Here is a 17,287-nt window from a genome sequence, read left to right as displayed (position 1 = left end):
AGTTGCTTAACTTGTCTCCAAAGGGTTGAAAAATGCAGTTCGACAGTTCTTCTCACAATAGTAGAAAAAATAACATACCAGGGCAACAGCATCGCAAATGTAAGTACAACAATGTGCCAAATAACTAGTCGTTTATTTATCTGGTCGCAACATTTGTAGCGGGCAAGTAATAAACCGTCGGGTCCGAGTCGTGACTCGTGCGTGGCCCAATATCACCATTGTCTGGTCAGACCCGGATCTGCTCAGATTATTGCAGATTATTGTTGCAAAGCGACGTTCCGACATAGGATGACAAGCGATAATTAAGACCGCCTATATTAGCTTGTGAAGCTTAGAAATCTGTTCTATCAGCGCTCTTTTGGAGGAAAATATTATAGGTTGATTGTTAAAAAGCTGGATAATATTTTTTTAATACGATTCTCACATGGGGTCGTCTCTATCTGTGTCGAACACCCTGAACTAGAACTCAATGAGCAGATCTTTCGACGCATCATTTTTAAAGAGTAATTGATTACAGTAACTATTTAACTTGTTACCCAAAAATCAACTATGTAACAAAAGCAAATACTTCCTCAAAACGCCCACAGAGTCGTCTGAACTCATTTACTTCACAATAAACAAGAACCCAAAACTTTACGAATGTTCCAAAAATGAACTCTCTGTACAACCAGGCTCCCCATTGTTTTCAACTAGACGAGAATTATGTCAAAACAACTTTGTTCTTGTAGATATTACATCATTAGTATTTCAACTAAGTTTTCAAAGTACATAACTTTCGTTAATGTTATTTATGTAGGTAAACATAGTACCTACCCTCGGGTCCTGATAAAGTGCGCGGCTGCCCACAAAATACAAGTTAATGTATTTGTAAAAGAGAACTACCCTAATCAGCTTTACGTTTCACTTAACTTTAGCGTAAACGGTAATGGCTGAAAATTTAATATAATTTGATAAGTTTATTTATAAACTTCGGGGCTAGGTTAATTATATTCGCTAAACCGTACAACGCTAAACTTAGGTGTTGGTTTTGAATATTAAAAAAAACTGATAAATATTAATCAGTTCGATAATACAGAATTGCAATGGACTGCATTTGTCGGAGAGAGTTTATTTGAGTTTATCTCTATCCATGCATGAATGTTTCTATGCGACATGCAATTACACTGCAACTGACCAAGTCAGTAGTTGCGAGTCTATCATTTACCTGAACAAATAACAAGGCCTGGACACAACCCTGAAATTATTTTAATTAGTCAAGCTTGTATTGGCAAATAAACTAATTTGAGCCTGTATTTTTCAAGTACCATTATTGAGGAATATTATCATTTCTCAGAAATCTATATTTAGATTTTCCGTCAATATTTTCAGAATTTTCATTAGGCCTGTTGAAACACTCTTATAAGTTCCTTTATCAGCTGTTAATAAAAACGAAATAAATAAAATGTCCTCTAAACAAACTTCATTAAGTATGTCCTCAAGTTTTAATAAAAATGTCGAAAGCTTCCGCTGTCTGTCTGTCAATGAGCTTTGAAGTGTTTCACTTTACCCCAGCATAAAGTTTCAGTCCCGCAAATATTACCAACAGCTATTTATAATTACAGAGCTATGTGCTTTTTAATTTATTTCAGTCATTTTGTAAAAAAAATTCAGCCGTTCTGTGGGCAAAATATACGAGTATTTCCCAGGAAAAATGTGGCTGCATTTGCTGCTCAATTTTATTAAATTCCAGGTAATTTACCTACATTGCTGTTATTATTGTGATATTCTCTTCATACAAATGTTATACTATAATAATATAATCTTCCATACTATTACTGTAAACTAAGGCAGTTGTTCTAAGCTATTACCGTATAATATCACAGGCTTCGCCGTCACTGCGCTGCAGGTAAATCACTGAATAATAATTATTCAAATGCATCTAAGCTGTAAGTATAATTAACTAAGAAGAGCTTAGAATTTCCAAGACGGAGAGCCAAATACGTGCCATATACTCCTCTGAAGTGTGTCAGTCGAAAATACACCATAAAGCTAAGAAACCTAGGTTGAAATCAGAATGGAGTCTTTCACCTAACAATGTTAATCAAGTGGTACGTAGAACCAAGTATGGATTAAATAGTTAAGTAATTAGTCGGTAAACAAGCACGTGCTTAAATTAACGACCAAATTATTATTGCAATACGGAAATCATGGTTAGTGTTGCTTGTCTATTGTGTTACCAATTTTGATCTAATTGATTCTGACTAAGCGTATATCGGGTGTGTCGTTCATAATCACATTAAATGAAATGCGTTAATATACTGGTTAATATATGTCGATTAACACAAAGATAAAAGAAAAATACGTAAAAATAAAAAAATGATTTTTTCAAACAAAGTAAATGGAATAAAAATGTGCAAAAATTAGAACACCATATAAAAGTCAGTCATTACAAACAACTGAAATTCTCCCTTGAAAACTGACAGCTGTCAACTGATCAAAGCATACGATACTCCTAACTTTATCTCTGCTTTACACATGATGTTGTAAATTATAAAAACGAAAAATGACTCCTGTGGTTAAACCACTGAATGGATTAGGTTATTTTTTTTACAATTCGCCATAGAATATCATAAAGTATATGCGATATGATTTAATGTGATTGTGAACGACACACCCGATATATCTTTGTTTATTTCGGTCAATTGCTTGATAAGCTAGATTGTAGTAGTTACAAAAGATACCATGCAAATAACTTCATTATGTTAAGAGCGTAAAAAAGTAAATACTAACTTAACAATGAAAAAATAAAATAAACTTAAAACAATTCTATCAATATCGTACAAAAGTAATTCCTGAGTCGAAGAATCTCTGTTTTGATTTAGCAATCCAAAATAATAGTGCGACAATAGCCATTACTAGTATCGTTAAATACAGGCCATCGAGAAAGTTCGTGACCGTAGAACTTTGCCAATATCGGAACTATGGACAACTAGTGCACTCAGCTGTTGTCCTTTCAAACTGATACAGAGCTATTTCGGTCAGTTCTATAAGTACCTATGGAGATGATGGTCAGCTTACCATCTACATTTGGGCTAGCTTAATGGTCTTGTACTGATATGCTCCTGTCTATCTCGACAGCCCATTATTACCAAATAATTCATAAAATGCCAAGAAATTGTGTATGATTGGCACATCATTTGGCTCTGTCAGTAAATAGCATCTAGATCTAACCAGCCAGTCCTGGTCTATACCCATTTAGGGCATTTGTAGACAATCGCCAATTTGCCAACATGGTTACCGTTCCCCTCAACGTGGTATTGTATTTCACGATAGCATTCGGAGCCGCCAGCGAAATGGATTTCGGAGAAACATGATTGGTTTTACTTCGTTGACGTCATATCGGTATCGATACTAGAATTCTATTTGTACTTGAGTGGGCCTCAACTGTTTGCAGTCGATGTATTGTGTGCTATGGAGTCAAGTGGTTGCAGTTATTTCTGTCGTCCGTTGAGTGGCTGTTAACTTTTACAGGCTTTACATGGATGACTTAATCATTGTTTTGCTACTTGTCTAAAGAGCTAATTTTCAAGCTCTAGCTCACTCCGGACTGTCATTATAACTGTACTTTGATAACTTTTCGTGAATAAAATGTATTTCAATAGATGGGATCTATTTTTAGTAAATTCCCACCTCATCAGCTATCCCAGATATAACAATATGTAACAATGTGTTACCTATCTTATACTAAGCTTATAGCTTCACGAAACTATGTAGCAAGACCGGCTCTAGGGACAGGAATGCAACGATATTATTGATTTTGATTACCGTGTCAGACCTGATGACGTCATCGAGGTTTTGTACTATCAGCCGATTCTCAGTATCAGGTCAGCGGTAAGGCATTTTCGGCGAATATATGGAAATTATTCAAATTCCGGGAATCTTACTCGTGTACTGGAAATACAATTACTTGACCCATACTAATTATGTTCCCATAGGGATAACCTTTGCTACTAACAGCATTAGTAAAATTCGAAGACTACTAAATAGTTAATCTTTAGACCCATGCTTCGACAAATAAAAGGCAGGTGCAGGCGCTGGTGCAGATTCCTTGGCGAAAATTGGCTTACTTTTAATAAAGTATAAAAGTGGTTCTGGACGTAAATTCCCGATATACATGTTAAGCCAATAATAGTGGTCCTCTTAGGAACCAATGCCAGTTTAGATAGCATATTAAACCTGAGCACATTAATAATATTGGAATGTTAAACAAATCACGTCAGATGTGACACCTAGCAGGTGTTAACTGCAGTTCAGAATGAGCTTCAAACGGACAAACAGTTCTATTTACGGCAAAAGCTTTGATTTCGTTTTTTAAATTATAAATTGGAATGTCGACCCTTTTCCTTGATGTTTATTTGGCGATCCATGTATGGTTCACTGGTTTTTTCCAATCATGGTTGTATTTTTTAAAGCAGTAGAAAAATAAAAGCAAAGACATGACAATATTTGACGCTTTTGAGATGAGCGATATCGAAGTTATGATTGAATTATTTGAGCAGCATACGATTTTAATACAAAACACTATGGGAGTTTATTAAAATTGAAAACACTTTTTTTTAATACACATAAAATCTGTAAAATTCTCTAAAGCATTCAAATGGAAACAGCATTGGCACCTGATCACCAAACAGAATAAATGAAATAATCCCGCGTCCAAATGGTTGCTATGGCCTCCCTTAATGCATAATTCATGTCAGACACCCTCTAACGTCCATTTTGGACCTAAAAGGGACTTAAATTGACCGTGGATCGACACTTGTCCACCTTTCATTTGCAATATTGAGGTATCTATATCAATAATTGGGGTGCGGAATATAGCCAAATGTTTGAAATGTTCCATAATTTACATTCCAAATATAGGCTTAATTTGGACTCACATACGTCCAAAAGTACTGAATAAATAATGTTTGTACCCAAACAAGCCGTATTTACTTTCGTTTGCTTTGTGTATAATGAAAACACCTGGGCGCTTTCGGGTCCACATAAGCGGTCCTTACAAAATGGGCACTTATTCGGTCCAAAACAAATATTAATTTCATATATAAATCCTGATATGTAAGTAAGTACGGGCCTCGTTCTAAATAAAGGCTGTTTATTTTTCACAGTTCCGTTAATTAAGTGTAGTCCGAAGTACGAAAACTACATTTATATTTTTGTTTCGGAAAGTCTATGTACCTACTTAGAGTTCGAACTCTTCGGACCAAAAACTATTATCTCTGATCTAAAGACACTACCATCAAGGATGTAGTAAAATTAATCTCTTCCTGTCTCCGTTATTATGAAGCCCTGGGATTTTATCGTAATCCCCTTACTGTTTGTGTGTACCACTATTCTCGCATACCTCGGCTGCAGCGTCAGCTCCTAAGTGTAAATAAGCTGTAAAACGGCTCGTAACGGAATTCGGATCTCGAGTTTACTGCCAGTGATGGAACGAGCACGTCTCGACATCCCGCTCCCTACATAAACAGAGACTTTGACAACCCACCACTTTCCTTTATGAATAGATAGAGAGATGAAACGATCTATTTTAGTGATAGCTCCGATAAAATAAATGTACTTTTGTCTATTTGCGTACGTTCTTTCGCTAGTCATGATCCAACTTTGAATCAATTTATTCTATAGTCATGATTAAGTTTACAGATTTATAGTACTGGAAGCCATATTCCATGCTGAAACTGCTAGGCACAAAATTTATCATTCGTTAGCTCAACGTTACCACAACTATAACAGAGTCTAGAAGCCATCTACAAACAGAAAAAATGAAGTGTTTGTTATTCTTTGTCCAACAGAAAACTGCTTCACTGTAGTAGTAGAAAAAGATGGCCGTGGTCTGGGCATGTCAGTGTGTGGCGGCGGTGGCCTGGTGAGGATCCGAAGACTGTACCCCCCTCAGCCCGCGTGGAGGACCGGGCGCCTGGCCCCCAAGGACCTGCTCCTATCCGCCAACGGAGTACCCCTAGCCGGACTCAGCACCTACGTAAGTACACTAAAGCACAGAATTAATAGAAAGCAATAAAATACTAAAGCGCTCTCATTATTCAAGTGCAATAGACCCTGAAAGTTTGTTCCGCACAAAAATATTTTTCTTCTTTATCTTTGGCAGGTAAAGCTCGAGCACCAATAAATTTCCCGAAATTATGTTAGCATATTGCGCATTTTTTCTTATCTTTAGCACTGCTACCTTTACCGACGTTACTTGCGAATGCACGGCCAACATTTTATATTCATTACACAGAGCCTATGAAATTTAAGTGTACTGCTCTGCCCTTTACAAAGCACTGCTTGCATAGCTGTTATGAAGGTACAAACGTAAAACACGGTCTCGTGCTTACAAAAATAAACAGTAAGTCATGTTAAAAATGCCATTTGTTGTCGCAACACTTCCCTCGCTCCGGAGGCTGGGTTATAAACGTAAAAACTTTTATGAAAACTCCAACACGGTCCGCGTCGAGGCCTCGGGTTCAAATGTAATAAACTGTAAAATGTTTGCCACAAAGTTATACCAAATTATATTAGACTTGCTACACTAGGCGATGAAAAATAATCTCATTTGTAAAGCATTTGTCGTTTTGGACGGATTGAAATAATCCGAGAAAATTACAATGTAGCCAAATCACGCGCATATCAAAGCGATTCCGCGAGCAAACCGGATTCAATACCTACAATAAATAAATGGGCCATTAACTCAGTTTCGTTGGGAAATTCTATTAATTCCCTTTGAGTTCCCTTTATCGGTCGCAGCGGGGTGCGCACCGTTACCGAGTTATTCTGGTCGGTATTGCCTCGCAACTTGTGGTTACTTTCTCAGTCGCAGACTCGAGACTCATTGGGCTTAACGAAACCACAGACTGAAAACATTAACATTTACTTAACCCAAGAAATCTATTCATAGTTCTTCACGTGGTATTGTACAGTTTGTGAGTAACTACTAAAATAAAGGTGGTAAAGTAGCTGTAAATTAAACATTTTTTTTAATATTTTATGTAGGTAAATACCGGGAAACACGTACAACACATTTTCTACGGTACTAATTGCTAATCTGTCTTGTACATGCATGCAGCAATATAACTGTAACTACCTACAAGACTAGGCAGAATGCTAATCCACATGTACAGGTTTCTTTTGGTCTCACGTTGATAAGCAAAAGCAGTCGCAAAAACGGTATTCTGTAACTTATTGCTCGAAGGTAGACGTACAATCTATAGCGCAAAGCTTCCGGATAGCCCGTCTCTCAAACTTTGAAAATGCTCTTGATATTTACGCGATTTTGTAACAGCCAGACACGAATTTGGAATTCAAAATTCAGGGTGTATTTAAAATACAACCAGAGTATTTGGCTTAAGTGTTATAATTTTAAATGGAAACAGGAAAGTTTTGCTAACAATTAAACATTCATCAGATTGGAACATTGAAAGCTTTCGCTTTTATCATTGTGTGAATCCGATACAACTTGAACAATCCGAAGTAGGTACAGCACGAACAATCGAATGAAAATGAGACTACGAAGGTCAGATGTCAAATTGAGTCGATTCTGTTGAATTACGTGACAAAGGTCAATGGACTTCTCATCCAGCTAAATTTAATCCATCTGTTTAATACTAGGAAGCCCTCGAGGTGCTCCGGACGGCCGCGGCGCGGGTGGAGCTGCGCGTGTGCCGGCCGCCGACAGACGTGGTCGACAGCGTCACGCCGCCGGAGCCGCCGACGCCGCCGGCCCGCACCCCCCACCCGCCCCACCTCCCGCCGCTAGACCCCCTCAACTGTCACCCTATGCATGCCAGGTAAACACTCATTACACTGAGCAACCATAACACGTCACGCTCGCATAATTTGTCCCCTCGATCATCCCACGCTCTAAGGTCATTCATTTCGTGCATGATAAATAAACCAAACACGGTACGAGGGCTCACAGATTTCTGTGCATGAATGTTATCGTACAATAGCTCGTGTCATTAAGGACAACAAACAAACCTCGGTACACGTACCTGGAGATTAGACATAAGTGTATACTGTACAGGCGACGAGACACGAACGTCAGAAACTACATCATGTTATCCAAGTTCCCATCTCATTGTATCTTAAAATCGGACGTTCGCTGACGAACCCGCTTTGAACGTGTCTCGTGTGTGGCATATCACTGATTTCGATCTGCAGCATTTAAATACAATCTATAGTTGGAAATGTTAGATGTAGATAGCCGGGAATTGGTATTGACCTTTAGTATTTGGCGTGCAGGCTGTCTCAGACGACAAGCAGTGCGACGACGTCGTCGTCGGAGGGGCGCGGGCGGCGCGAGGCCAGCCCGGAGCCCGACCGGCGCAACCTGCGACTGCCGGACCTCGATCGGCCGCTGCCCGTTTACGACGTGCAGTACGGGGTGAGCACTAAACTCTCACTTTAAAAAAACCGCTAGTGCACCTACCACATTGTTGTGCAGGTTACTGTTAGCTTAAAAAACGCTGACTCCCGAATTTTCGTTACGTAATAGAGGCTATCGTACTATGCACTTAAGCAAATGTTTACTCAATTGGAACCGAAATAATCAGAAAAATGAAAACGATGGACAATTTTTCTTGCTCGTTACTTTATCTGACACTAATTCGTTTCATTGGATTTCAAAGTAAAACCCACACGCCATACGAACATTAATTTAATTATTATAGTCTCTTAAATCATTAGACGGAAAGAAAAGGATAGAATTCATTTGACACAGATCAAAGAGCACTAAAAACATGTTACGTGATCCTGCTGGCAATATACTTTCAATAGGGCCCTCTCTACAGACTGAATAAGAAATATAGACAATTTACTGTGTATTTAGTAATACATCAAGCAAGCTACAACTTATTCGTTGTTTTATGCCGTTTATTTCCACGATGATCTATGGTCTTAGTCACGGAGTTAGCCTTTTTAATTGCATTTATGATTTATGTTTTAATTTTCATCCACTTTTCTTGTTCACGGCTAAAAGTAGTTAAATTTTTTTGTAGGAAATAACAGTCGTTTTATTTGATGGATTAGGATTCATTCCACGACTAATTTAAATAAACTTTGTAATTTTAGAATCAAATATCAGAACCATATAATCGTGAGACCCCACATTTTGTAAGACGAGTCATTTGTTAGCAGGCGTTATATTTTATGAGGTATAATTTCACTTGTGTGCGAGTTGTGCGACTCGGTAATATAATCCGTGCGAGTTATTAATAAAGCTCTTTGTTCACGCCTACAGGATGACGGATCAGTGGTGAGTTCGTTTTAACTAATGTTGTATGATGGAAATTTGATGTGGAGTGAGAGAATAGCTATGTGTATGTAGGTGCCACCTGTATACAAGGGCTGTGACCTCAAATCCGGGTATATCATAGAGTAATATACGTACTCGACATTATCGTTCTGAGTGCGTAAACATAAATATTTAATGAATGTGTACTATTAAGTAAGCTACAGAGAAATGCAAATATTACCAAAAAAGCTTTCTAACTAAAGCTTGATGCGAATAACGGCTAAACTGCAATTTATATCTTTCTGGGCATCGAAAAAATCTATTGCTATCTGACAAGGAAAACATGGTAAATAAAATGCGTGTTCAAAATAAATTCAGCATTGCAGCCATGAGAACAATGATGGTATGTTTAGCTCCGCTTGTCACGTTTTGTATGGACCACTGACGCAAGTTGCATGCGTCGAGTGCCAAGCATTTGGCATGCTGACTGACAGACGATTATACATAAACGAAACGAAGTTCCGCTTGCAATATTTCCTGATATATGATATACTATCGTCAAGAAGAATCGTAAATTTGGCAGATCTCTAAAAGTGAACTAAAATGATTACTTGTTGTACTCATGACAACTCATGCCAAGACTTCTATGTCTTCTACATAGAAGTCTTGGCAATGATATCTGGATTATTTACCTATTAATCGGATTGGATGACAAAGTATCCAAAAGATGGTGACGTGGTAGTGGACTAAAAAATTGGAACACTCCGTGCAACCATTCATGCCTTTGTGGTTAATACACTCTTGATCCTGAATTTTTATTTTCCAGGAATTTGACATCGTAATGACGAAGGTGAATGGATCTCTGGGCTTCACGCTTCGGAAGGAGGATCACAGTGCGTTGGGCCATTACGTCAGAGCGCTGGTGAGGGAACCTGCCCTCAGCGATGGCAGGATACAGCCTGGTGATAGGATTGTTGCTGTAAGTGTGACTCATACAAACCAACTACTAATTGTAACTGTTTTATATCCGCGTGACGATTTATTCGATTCCCTGAAAACGTTTAAAAAAATTATTGAATTAAATCCCTGATTTAGGATATTTTTTAACGTTTTGAAATTTCACACATTACATTATCCTTATTATATCGGTATGTTTCAAAACACATCCTTTGTTCATACAAGTGTAACTAGATCACTGCAATGCATTCCAAGAATATTGATTCAAATGAAAGCGAATGACTCATACAATTACACTGGAGGTTACATGTCGTAAATTATGCTTAAATATAAATCAACTGTGGGAATTTGAATGAATTGGAGTCAAAAGTACTAACAACAGCAATAAAGCATAATGAGATCATGATGAGAATTCTATAACTGAAAATCGCGGACGTATCCCCAATTCGCCAAATGCTCGACATACCAAAAGCATTACTCAGATTCCATATGTATGATTGTCAGTCATTAACCTCGTTTGTTCAGGTGAACGACACTGCGATGTCCAACATGTCTCATGCTGAGGCGGTAGCGTTCCTGCGCGCATGCGGCGCCGAGGTGCGCCTGCGACTGTACCGAGATCACGCAGCCACGCCGCTATCTCCGATGTCTCCGAGGGAAGAGCCCACGGATTCGGACGCACCTATGAATAGGCCTAAACCCCCGCTAAGGTTGGTTGGCTTGATTTCCAATATAGCTTTAGTCTTCTCTCACGTTCCATCAGAGAGTTATGGAACTTACTGTGTTACAAAAGATTAGACTTGCTAGAGTGTATTCTACCTTCAAAGTCGAAGTAATCACCGTAAACTTAACCAATGTTTCCGATCATGTCAGTAATGAAGGAAGGGATTAAGTGTCCTTGTCATCAAACTTGTAGAGATGGAAATGGGCAAGCCACATTTATTTGCGAACAAGGGTAATTGTACAGGTACTTTTTCAAAATAATCAAATACGCTTATCAAACATCATCAGGCCTGAAGCAGTATCAATGTTATGCGACCTGGCGGCGCGGCGCCTCACCCCGGACGCGGCAGACGGGTCCCGCTCCCCCTGCCTCTCCCCCCGCAAGTACCGCAAGCTCACCAAGGAAAACAACCATTACGAACAACCCAATGGTATGTACAGGTTACTGAGATGTCACGTCATCCGAAGAAAGAATCGTGGCAACGGAAAAATTAGGACCGCCTAATATATGTAATGGGTTTGGGATGAGCTTTTAGAAGTTTGGAAAACGTTATGCAGAGATTGTCTCAGAATCCTAAAAATTTAATTCTTTCCTGCAGGCATATTTTCTTTTGCGCTCAACAACGTAATATTTCGGTATAACCAAATTCCATTTCGTATTGTCACTCGCTCCGATGCTTGTGGCCCGAAACTGAAAGGTTAAACTTATTAAGCGATTAACTGATCGAAAGTGCTGTAAATGGATTAAAGGTGAACCCAACCTTTCACTTGATAGGTTCAACTGTTGACGCTTAACTGTCCCTAATACGTAAATTTGCGAAGCCTGAATAGTTTTTTCTAATCAATACGACCAACAGACTGGTTTATTTATCAACCCAAAATTGCAAAAGTGATAAAATATCATACGTCTAATTTACCTACTCAAAACCTTTAATGTAATTTCAATATTGATTACGTGAAATGTGTACACGCGCATGAATCATATTAGGCGGGTACACGTACGTAATATATTCAAAGCACAAATGAACGTAATTATCTCTGCTCTGTGTTCATTAACTAAGCCGCATTACCATTGCAAACAACGCGATGGATGTATATTTATCACACAGGTGGATCCCAGCTAGCTTAATTCAATAAAGCCTGCACAAAACTAGTGAGCTGCGAAACTTTGCTAACCACATTTGACACTTGTCACACGATACAATATACACGCCACACACTAAGCGATGTAGGTTTTCCACGCAGATGTTCCAAGTTCCAACAAAGTAGAACACGGTTCGGAACATACAGAAGTGGTTCAGGAGTCGCGGCGGCCGGGCCGGACTGTGTCCCTCGCCAGCCCCACCGCACCACCCACTTGTAGAAAACAAAAGTTGAGCCTGACAGGTGAGACGCTGTCGGCCGCACACTGTCCAATCATAACCCATCGCTTCACACCCTGATCCAAAGCAGCGTATAAACTGACTGTCGGATTCCGAACCATACCAGGACTATGTTTACACACCATCGTAGCATACAGCACTTCATAGATGTTCTTCGGTCATTTGGCATTACCCCGAAGACTTGTGTTTAGCCTTATGTGCGTGCTCTTCTACTTTACTTTCATTTGCACTCATAAATGTCTAAACGAATGGCAACATTGTTAACAAATTGTGGTAAATTTTCTCTGGTTACCTCTTTTTCAGAGACAACTTTCTGTGAACGAATAATTAAAAATGAACCAATTTGTTAACAGTGTTCGTAAATAATAGATAGATTTTAATATTATTACTTTGTGGAATTTCAGTGCCTCCCCACGGTTACGAGTTGAACAACTTGGACAATGACACGTTAGATGCTCCAAACTACCAGGAAGATATGTCACGCCAGAGGTATCAGGAGCCAGTGTTCCCAGTGGACTCTGACGAGCCGGTGTCGATGCCAGTCGAATTACTGAGCGACGAGGCGCGCTTCAAGCACGCGAATCCTGCGTATCAAAGCGCTGTGCTCCATACAACTAGCAGTGATGGTCACACTACCAGCTCTGAAGGACATAAAGATGATGGTATGCTTAGTAAGAATTACAGACACATTGAACCTGTGATACATTTTCCATAAAAAAATATTCATGATGCGTCAAATACTGATTGCTTATCTCTCAATTCCAGGCAACGGTTTGAAGAAATGGAAAGGTGTCGCATTGTCTCCTGACAACGAGCGCAAGGTGAAGACGGAACCTCCCCCCCTGCCCAAACCTAAAGAAATTGATCCCGTCCAAAAAGAAAACGTCAAGCCTGAAACTCCTAAAGACAACACGTGCAATGAACCTACGGTAAGTTAAACCAAAGTCAACACCATTTTTTTGGAATTCCAAACATGATATCGTCAAGTTTGCTTCATCCTCGCAACTTATTGCAAAAAACTTTTTTGACTTTTGTTTTATACAGCACGCCAGACTTTGTTTTCTAAATGTAATCACTGAAATAGCCCCTAATCCAACAAACTTCGTATTTCCAGATAGTAACAGTGGAACTGAACCGTGGCTGGAACAGTCGGCTCGGGTTCAGCGTGCAGAGCCACCCCGAGTCTGGACAGAGCTACATATCTGCAGTTTACAATGATAGCGTGGCTGCGAGGGATGGACGGCTTAGGCGCGGTGATGTTATATTGCAGGTACGTTGATGATTTTCTACTCTATTTATAAAGTTCTCAATAGACGTGTTCTCAGCGATCATTTGGGTTATTGGGTAAAACGCTACTGATATCTCTAGCCGACAAGGCAATATTTTTAAGTTATCAATATCTATCTAAACGGCATGGTAGATTTGCATAAATTTTGTTCAAATGTACCTAGGCTAATCACTTCAGCGTGAATATACCGTATGTCATGCAATAGTTAGTCATTAAAATAAAACCTGTAGAAAGGGGCATTTCTCATCATTGTAGATTTTATGAATGCAACTAATGAATTTAATGTCTTGATTCCAGGTAAACGACGAGAACGTAACATCAATGAAGACCCCAGAAGTGATCGACCTGCTGCGAATACTGAGAGGCTCTATTTGTATCACTGTACTGCGGCCGCCGAACCCACAGTGAACATATACAAACATTTTGTTGGATGAAGCTTACCCCCGGGCCCGCGAGACCGGGCCTGGCAGGAAAAGTGGATGATATCTCGTCGGTGAAACCGAGCATGTTACCCAACACGGGAACAAAGCACCCTGCAAGAAAATTAAATAAGTTGATTAAAATGAATCTCTTCCCAAAGCAATGATAAACATTGCACATCGATTGTACCTTCATGACATTTATTACTTCTTACAAATCCAATTTAATCGTTAAACAATTGAAACGCAATCAGTACCTATCATGAAAATAAAACAGACCACAACTAAGTCTACGCGATTATTAAATGTTTTCTTATATAATTTGCTATTCAAGTATTATAATGCATTATTGTGATCAGTATGATAAAGGAATGATTCGGTTAAATCATGTATTTTTTTATAATATATTACGATTATATTTTAAATCAAAGCTTCATTATTGAATCTTGCATATGATTGTAAATAATCCATTCAGTCGAATACACGCTGTTTTGTTAAAGTTCCTAATAGTGGATCGTGCTAATCTTTGCCGTCGTAAATTATATTTCATATACTTGATAAGTTACCTAATAAAATAATTTATTTTCGGAAAAGATCTCTGTAGCTATCTCATAGACAATTTATTAGGAAAATATATAAATCTATTGATATAAATACATCATTATATTTATTTATCTATCTTACCCGACCAATATAGATACTCAAAGATAGTCTAACGAATAATGAAAAAAGTATTTTTATTTTATATGTACACTATGGTTGAAAGGCAATAAGCGGCTTTTATTTCAGAATTAATATATTATGACTATTAAAATTATGGAACTTTAAAGTTATTATATTCTTATTAGAAAATGAATTACAGAGTAGAATTTCTAAATGTAAGCGACAAGTTAAGGCATCTGGCGGCCTATATTTGTGCAAATATAAAGTCCCTTGACTAATAAAAAGTAGACTATGTTATTGTAGAAAATATTGAAATGTCATGAAGTATAGCATTCCAAGAGGTTAGCCTTTGTAAATAATGTAAAGTTAAAAGACAGTTTATGTAGTCATTGTGAAGTCGCGTTATGTGCAATTGTCAAATGCAACAAACTGCAAAATGTCGCTTAGGTTTTTTTTATTTGTGAATAATATTTTGCTCAAATATATTTGTAGTCAGAACACAATGGTTACTTTGATGATTGCCCGTAACGTTTTATTAACATGTTTGTAGCGTCACAGGATTTGTGTACCTTACGAGTAAACGTATTGAGTGACGAATTGCATGCGACCAAATGCAGATCCCTGGTCTATACAGATAAAAGTACACGTTTGTCGATAAGCGCTAATGCGACAAACTAAAACCCTTGAGTTAAATTGCTATTACGATTATAAATGAATGCATTGTACGCTATACTTCCTATAGGCACTGAATATAAATTCTAGTCAAATCTAAATTTTAATTGAAATTATTACACAGTTAGCCTTTGAGAAATATAATATTGACGTAAAACAGTAGTTAAATTATATTCTTACATAAATAAATAAATAAAATATTATACAATATTCACTCTTTGATTTCTCATAAGGTGTCTATTTGTTATGAACTTGAAAGATTTTATCAACAAATCTATTTGAATATTAACGATACTAGCATAAGCTGATAGAAATAAATTGTTTAGAGAAAAAGTATAATGAATCATTACCCATAAATCAAGCTGAACGAATCAATCAACTGATATTCTAAAGTAATTGTGATGGAATTGTGTTAGTTTAACCGTGTAACGTATACTAGAGGTAAATAATGTGCAACCGCAGTAGATGTGAAATGGCCCAGCGCACCCATAGCTATGTACGTACATATTGATTTCTTCACCCATTAGTTTAATGGTAGGTATCTGAATGTTAAGTTTCTTGTCAGCCATCTTCTTTCCGAATTAATTATTTATATCATCATACACATATATACACATAATGCGATAAAACTACTTCTTATAAAGAATATAAAATGCCTTAGATCAACTACTGCCTTGACCTTATGATATTTAAAAAACATTATTTTCAACCATTCGCAAACATTGTATTGACACTTAATTTTGAAGATATAAAAAACTACGATTTGAAGACTATGAGAATACTATCGTCACAAAACACGCGATGTTATTGGTCAGTTGACTAGCCACGACTAGGAAGCACGCACGACATCCCTTAGAAAGTACTCTTGTCACGACTATTCGTGACACATATCTTGTCACTAAATGCGTGACCAATATGGACAGGACCTGAGGAACAAGAAACCTATCCCATTAGCAACTCCAAGCTTATTTCTCACTAGCTCAAAGCTGGCAGTAAAATATCGCTGACCATTGTCTTCACGATTAACGAAATATTGCTAAACTTTTCAAAATGTTACATAAGAAAAGAAATTCCTAAGAAGCAAAAACTAGTTGTTTCATAAAGTGGGATAGATGTCTAAAACTGATAATAATTAACCTTGATAAGTAAAATATGCCACTGTCATATTTGGAAAGTATTCTGATAGTCTTTAACTACATTATTTGATTTCTTCTAAATGATAAATTAATTCCATAATTGCACATCGCCTACTAGTCGATCATGCCTTAACAAAGTCTGGGCCGTAATCGTTGTGACGTTGATATTATTTCACCGAGTATCGTGTCAGTCATAGAAATATTAATGGAATGTACGATAAACTTAATTACCTTACTATGATACGAATAAAAATATGAAATTAAATTATTTTGTTGTATTATTTTACTCTTCCCCGACAAGTTGAACTCCCTGAAGAAACGACCCTGACTCTATTGGATGCTGTATCTTCGCAAATTCTTGTAAGATGTCGAACCTCTCAGTTAAGAACACGATCTTGTAATCTGATACCGAACTTGGGCAGATTTATAAGATTACAAGACCACTCTACAAGATGTTCTGAAACTACAAATTCTTAAGAGAATTGCTTCAAACTCAATGCTGTATAAAGTAGGAATTCTAAAGGTTTTTAAATAATTTAAAATTACCTTACCTAAAGCTTTCCTAGTTTTTCACTAAAGTCTCGTCGTCTTTTCAAGTATTTGTGTGAAATTTATGCTTAGTAAGTTAACCATTTACAACGTGAATAAACTGAAATGAAATAATTTAATTACTGGTGCATTGTACGCAACATAGTGCAGCAACAAACAAATTTCAATATCTTCAATGTTGGAATTAACTTCCCCAACGATGATACCCCCTATGGCTCTTTACCAAAACACAT

The 17,287-nt window shown here is 37.6% G+C and overlaps 1 protein-coding gene across 3 annotated transcripts in view; it reads left to right on the top strand.

The window, feature by feature from the left end:
- The window catches only part of LOC124629866, a 66,959-nt gene extending 50,186 nt beyond the window's left edge, over window positions 1-16,773 (top strand). Inside the window, exons 4-15 of one of the 3 annotated variants that reach the window (XM_047163518.1) lie at window positions 5,829-6,016; window positions 7,642-7,820; window positions 8,275-8,416; window positions 9,272-9,286; window positions 10,092-10,244; window positions 10,748-10,932; window positions 11,234-11,376; window positions 12,191-12,331; window positions 12,732-12,989; window positions 13,093-13,256; window positions 13,442-13,597; window positions 13,913-16,773. In XM_047163518.1, the coding sequence (XP_047019474.1) occupies window positions 5,829-6,016; window positions 7,642-7,820; window positions 8,275-8,416; window positions 9,272-9,286; window positions 10,092-10,244; window positions 10,748-10,932; window positions 11,234-11,376; window positions 12,191-12,331; window positions 12,732-12,989; window positions 13,093-13,256; window positions 13,442-13,597; window positions 13,913-14,023 (1,835 nt within the window). In that variant the 3' untranslated portion in view covers window positions 14,024-16,773. The remainder of the gene's footprint in view (window positions 1-5,828; window positions 6,017-7,641; window positions 7,821-8,274; window positions 8,417-9,271; window positions 9,287-10,091; window positions 10,245-10,747; window positions 10,933-11,233; window positions 11,377-12,190; window positions 12,332-12,731; window positions 12,990-13,092; window positions 13,257-13,441; window positions 13,598-13,912) is intronic. The other 2 variants (XM_047163519.1, XM_047163520.1) reach the window with 2 other exon arrangements.
- The last annotated feature ends 514 nt before the right edge of the window (window positions 16,774-17,287 follow it).

The sequence above is a fragment of the Helicoverpa zea genome, chromosome 4 (genome assembly GCF_022581195.2).
Source record: "Helicoverpa zea isolate HzStark_Cry1AcR chromosome 4, ilHelZeax1.1, whole genome shotgun sequence".
In the NCBI taxonomy this organism is placed as follows: Eukaryota; Metazoa; Arthropoda; class Insecta; order Lepidoptera; family Noctuidae; genus Helicoverpa; species Helicoverpa zea.
The sequence above is the reverse complement of the archived record's forward strand: the minus strand, read 5'-3'. Positions and strand labels throughout refer to the sequence as shown.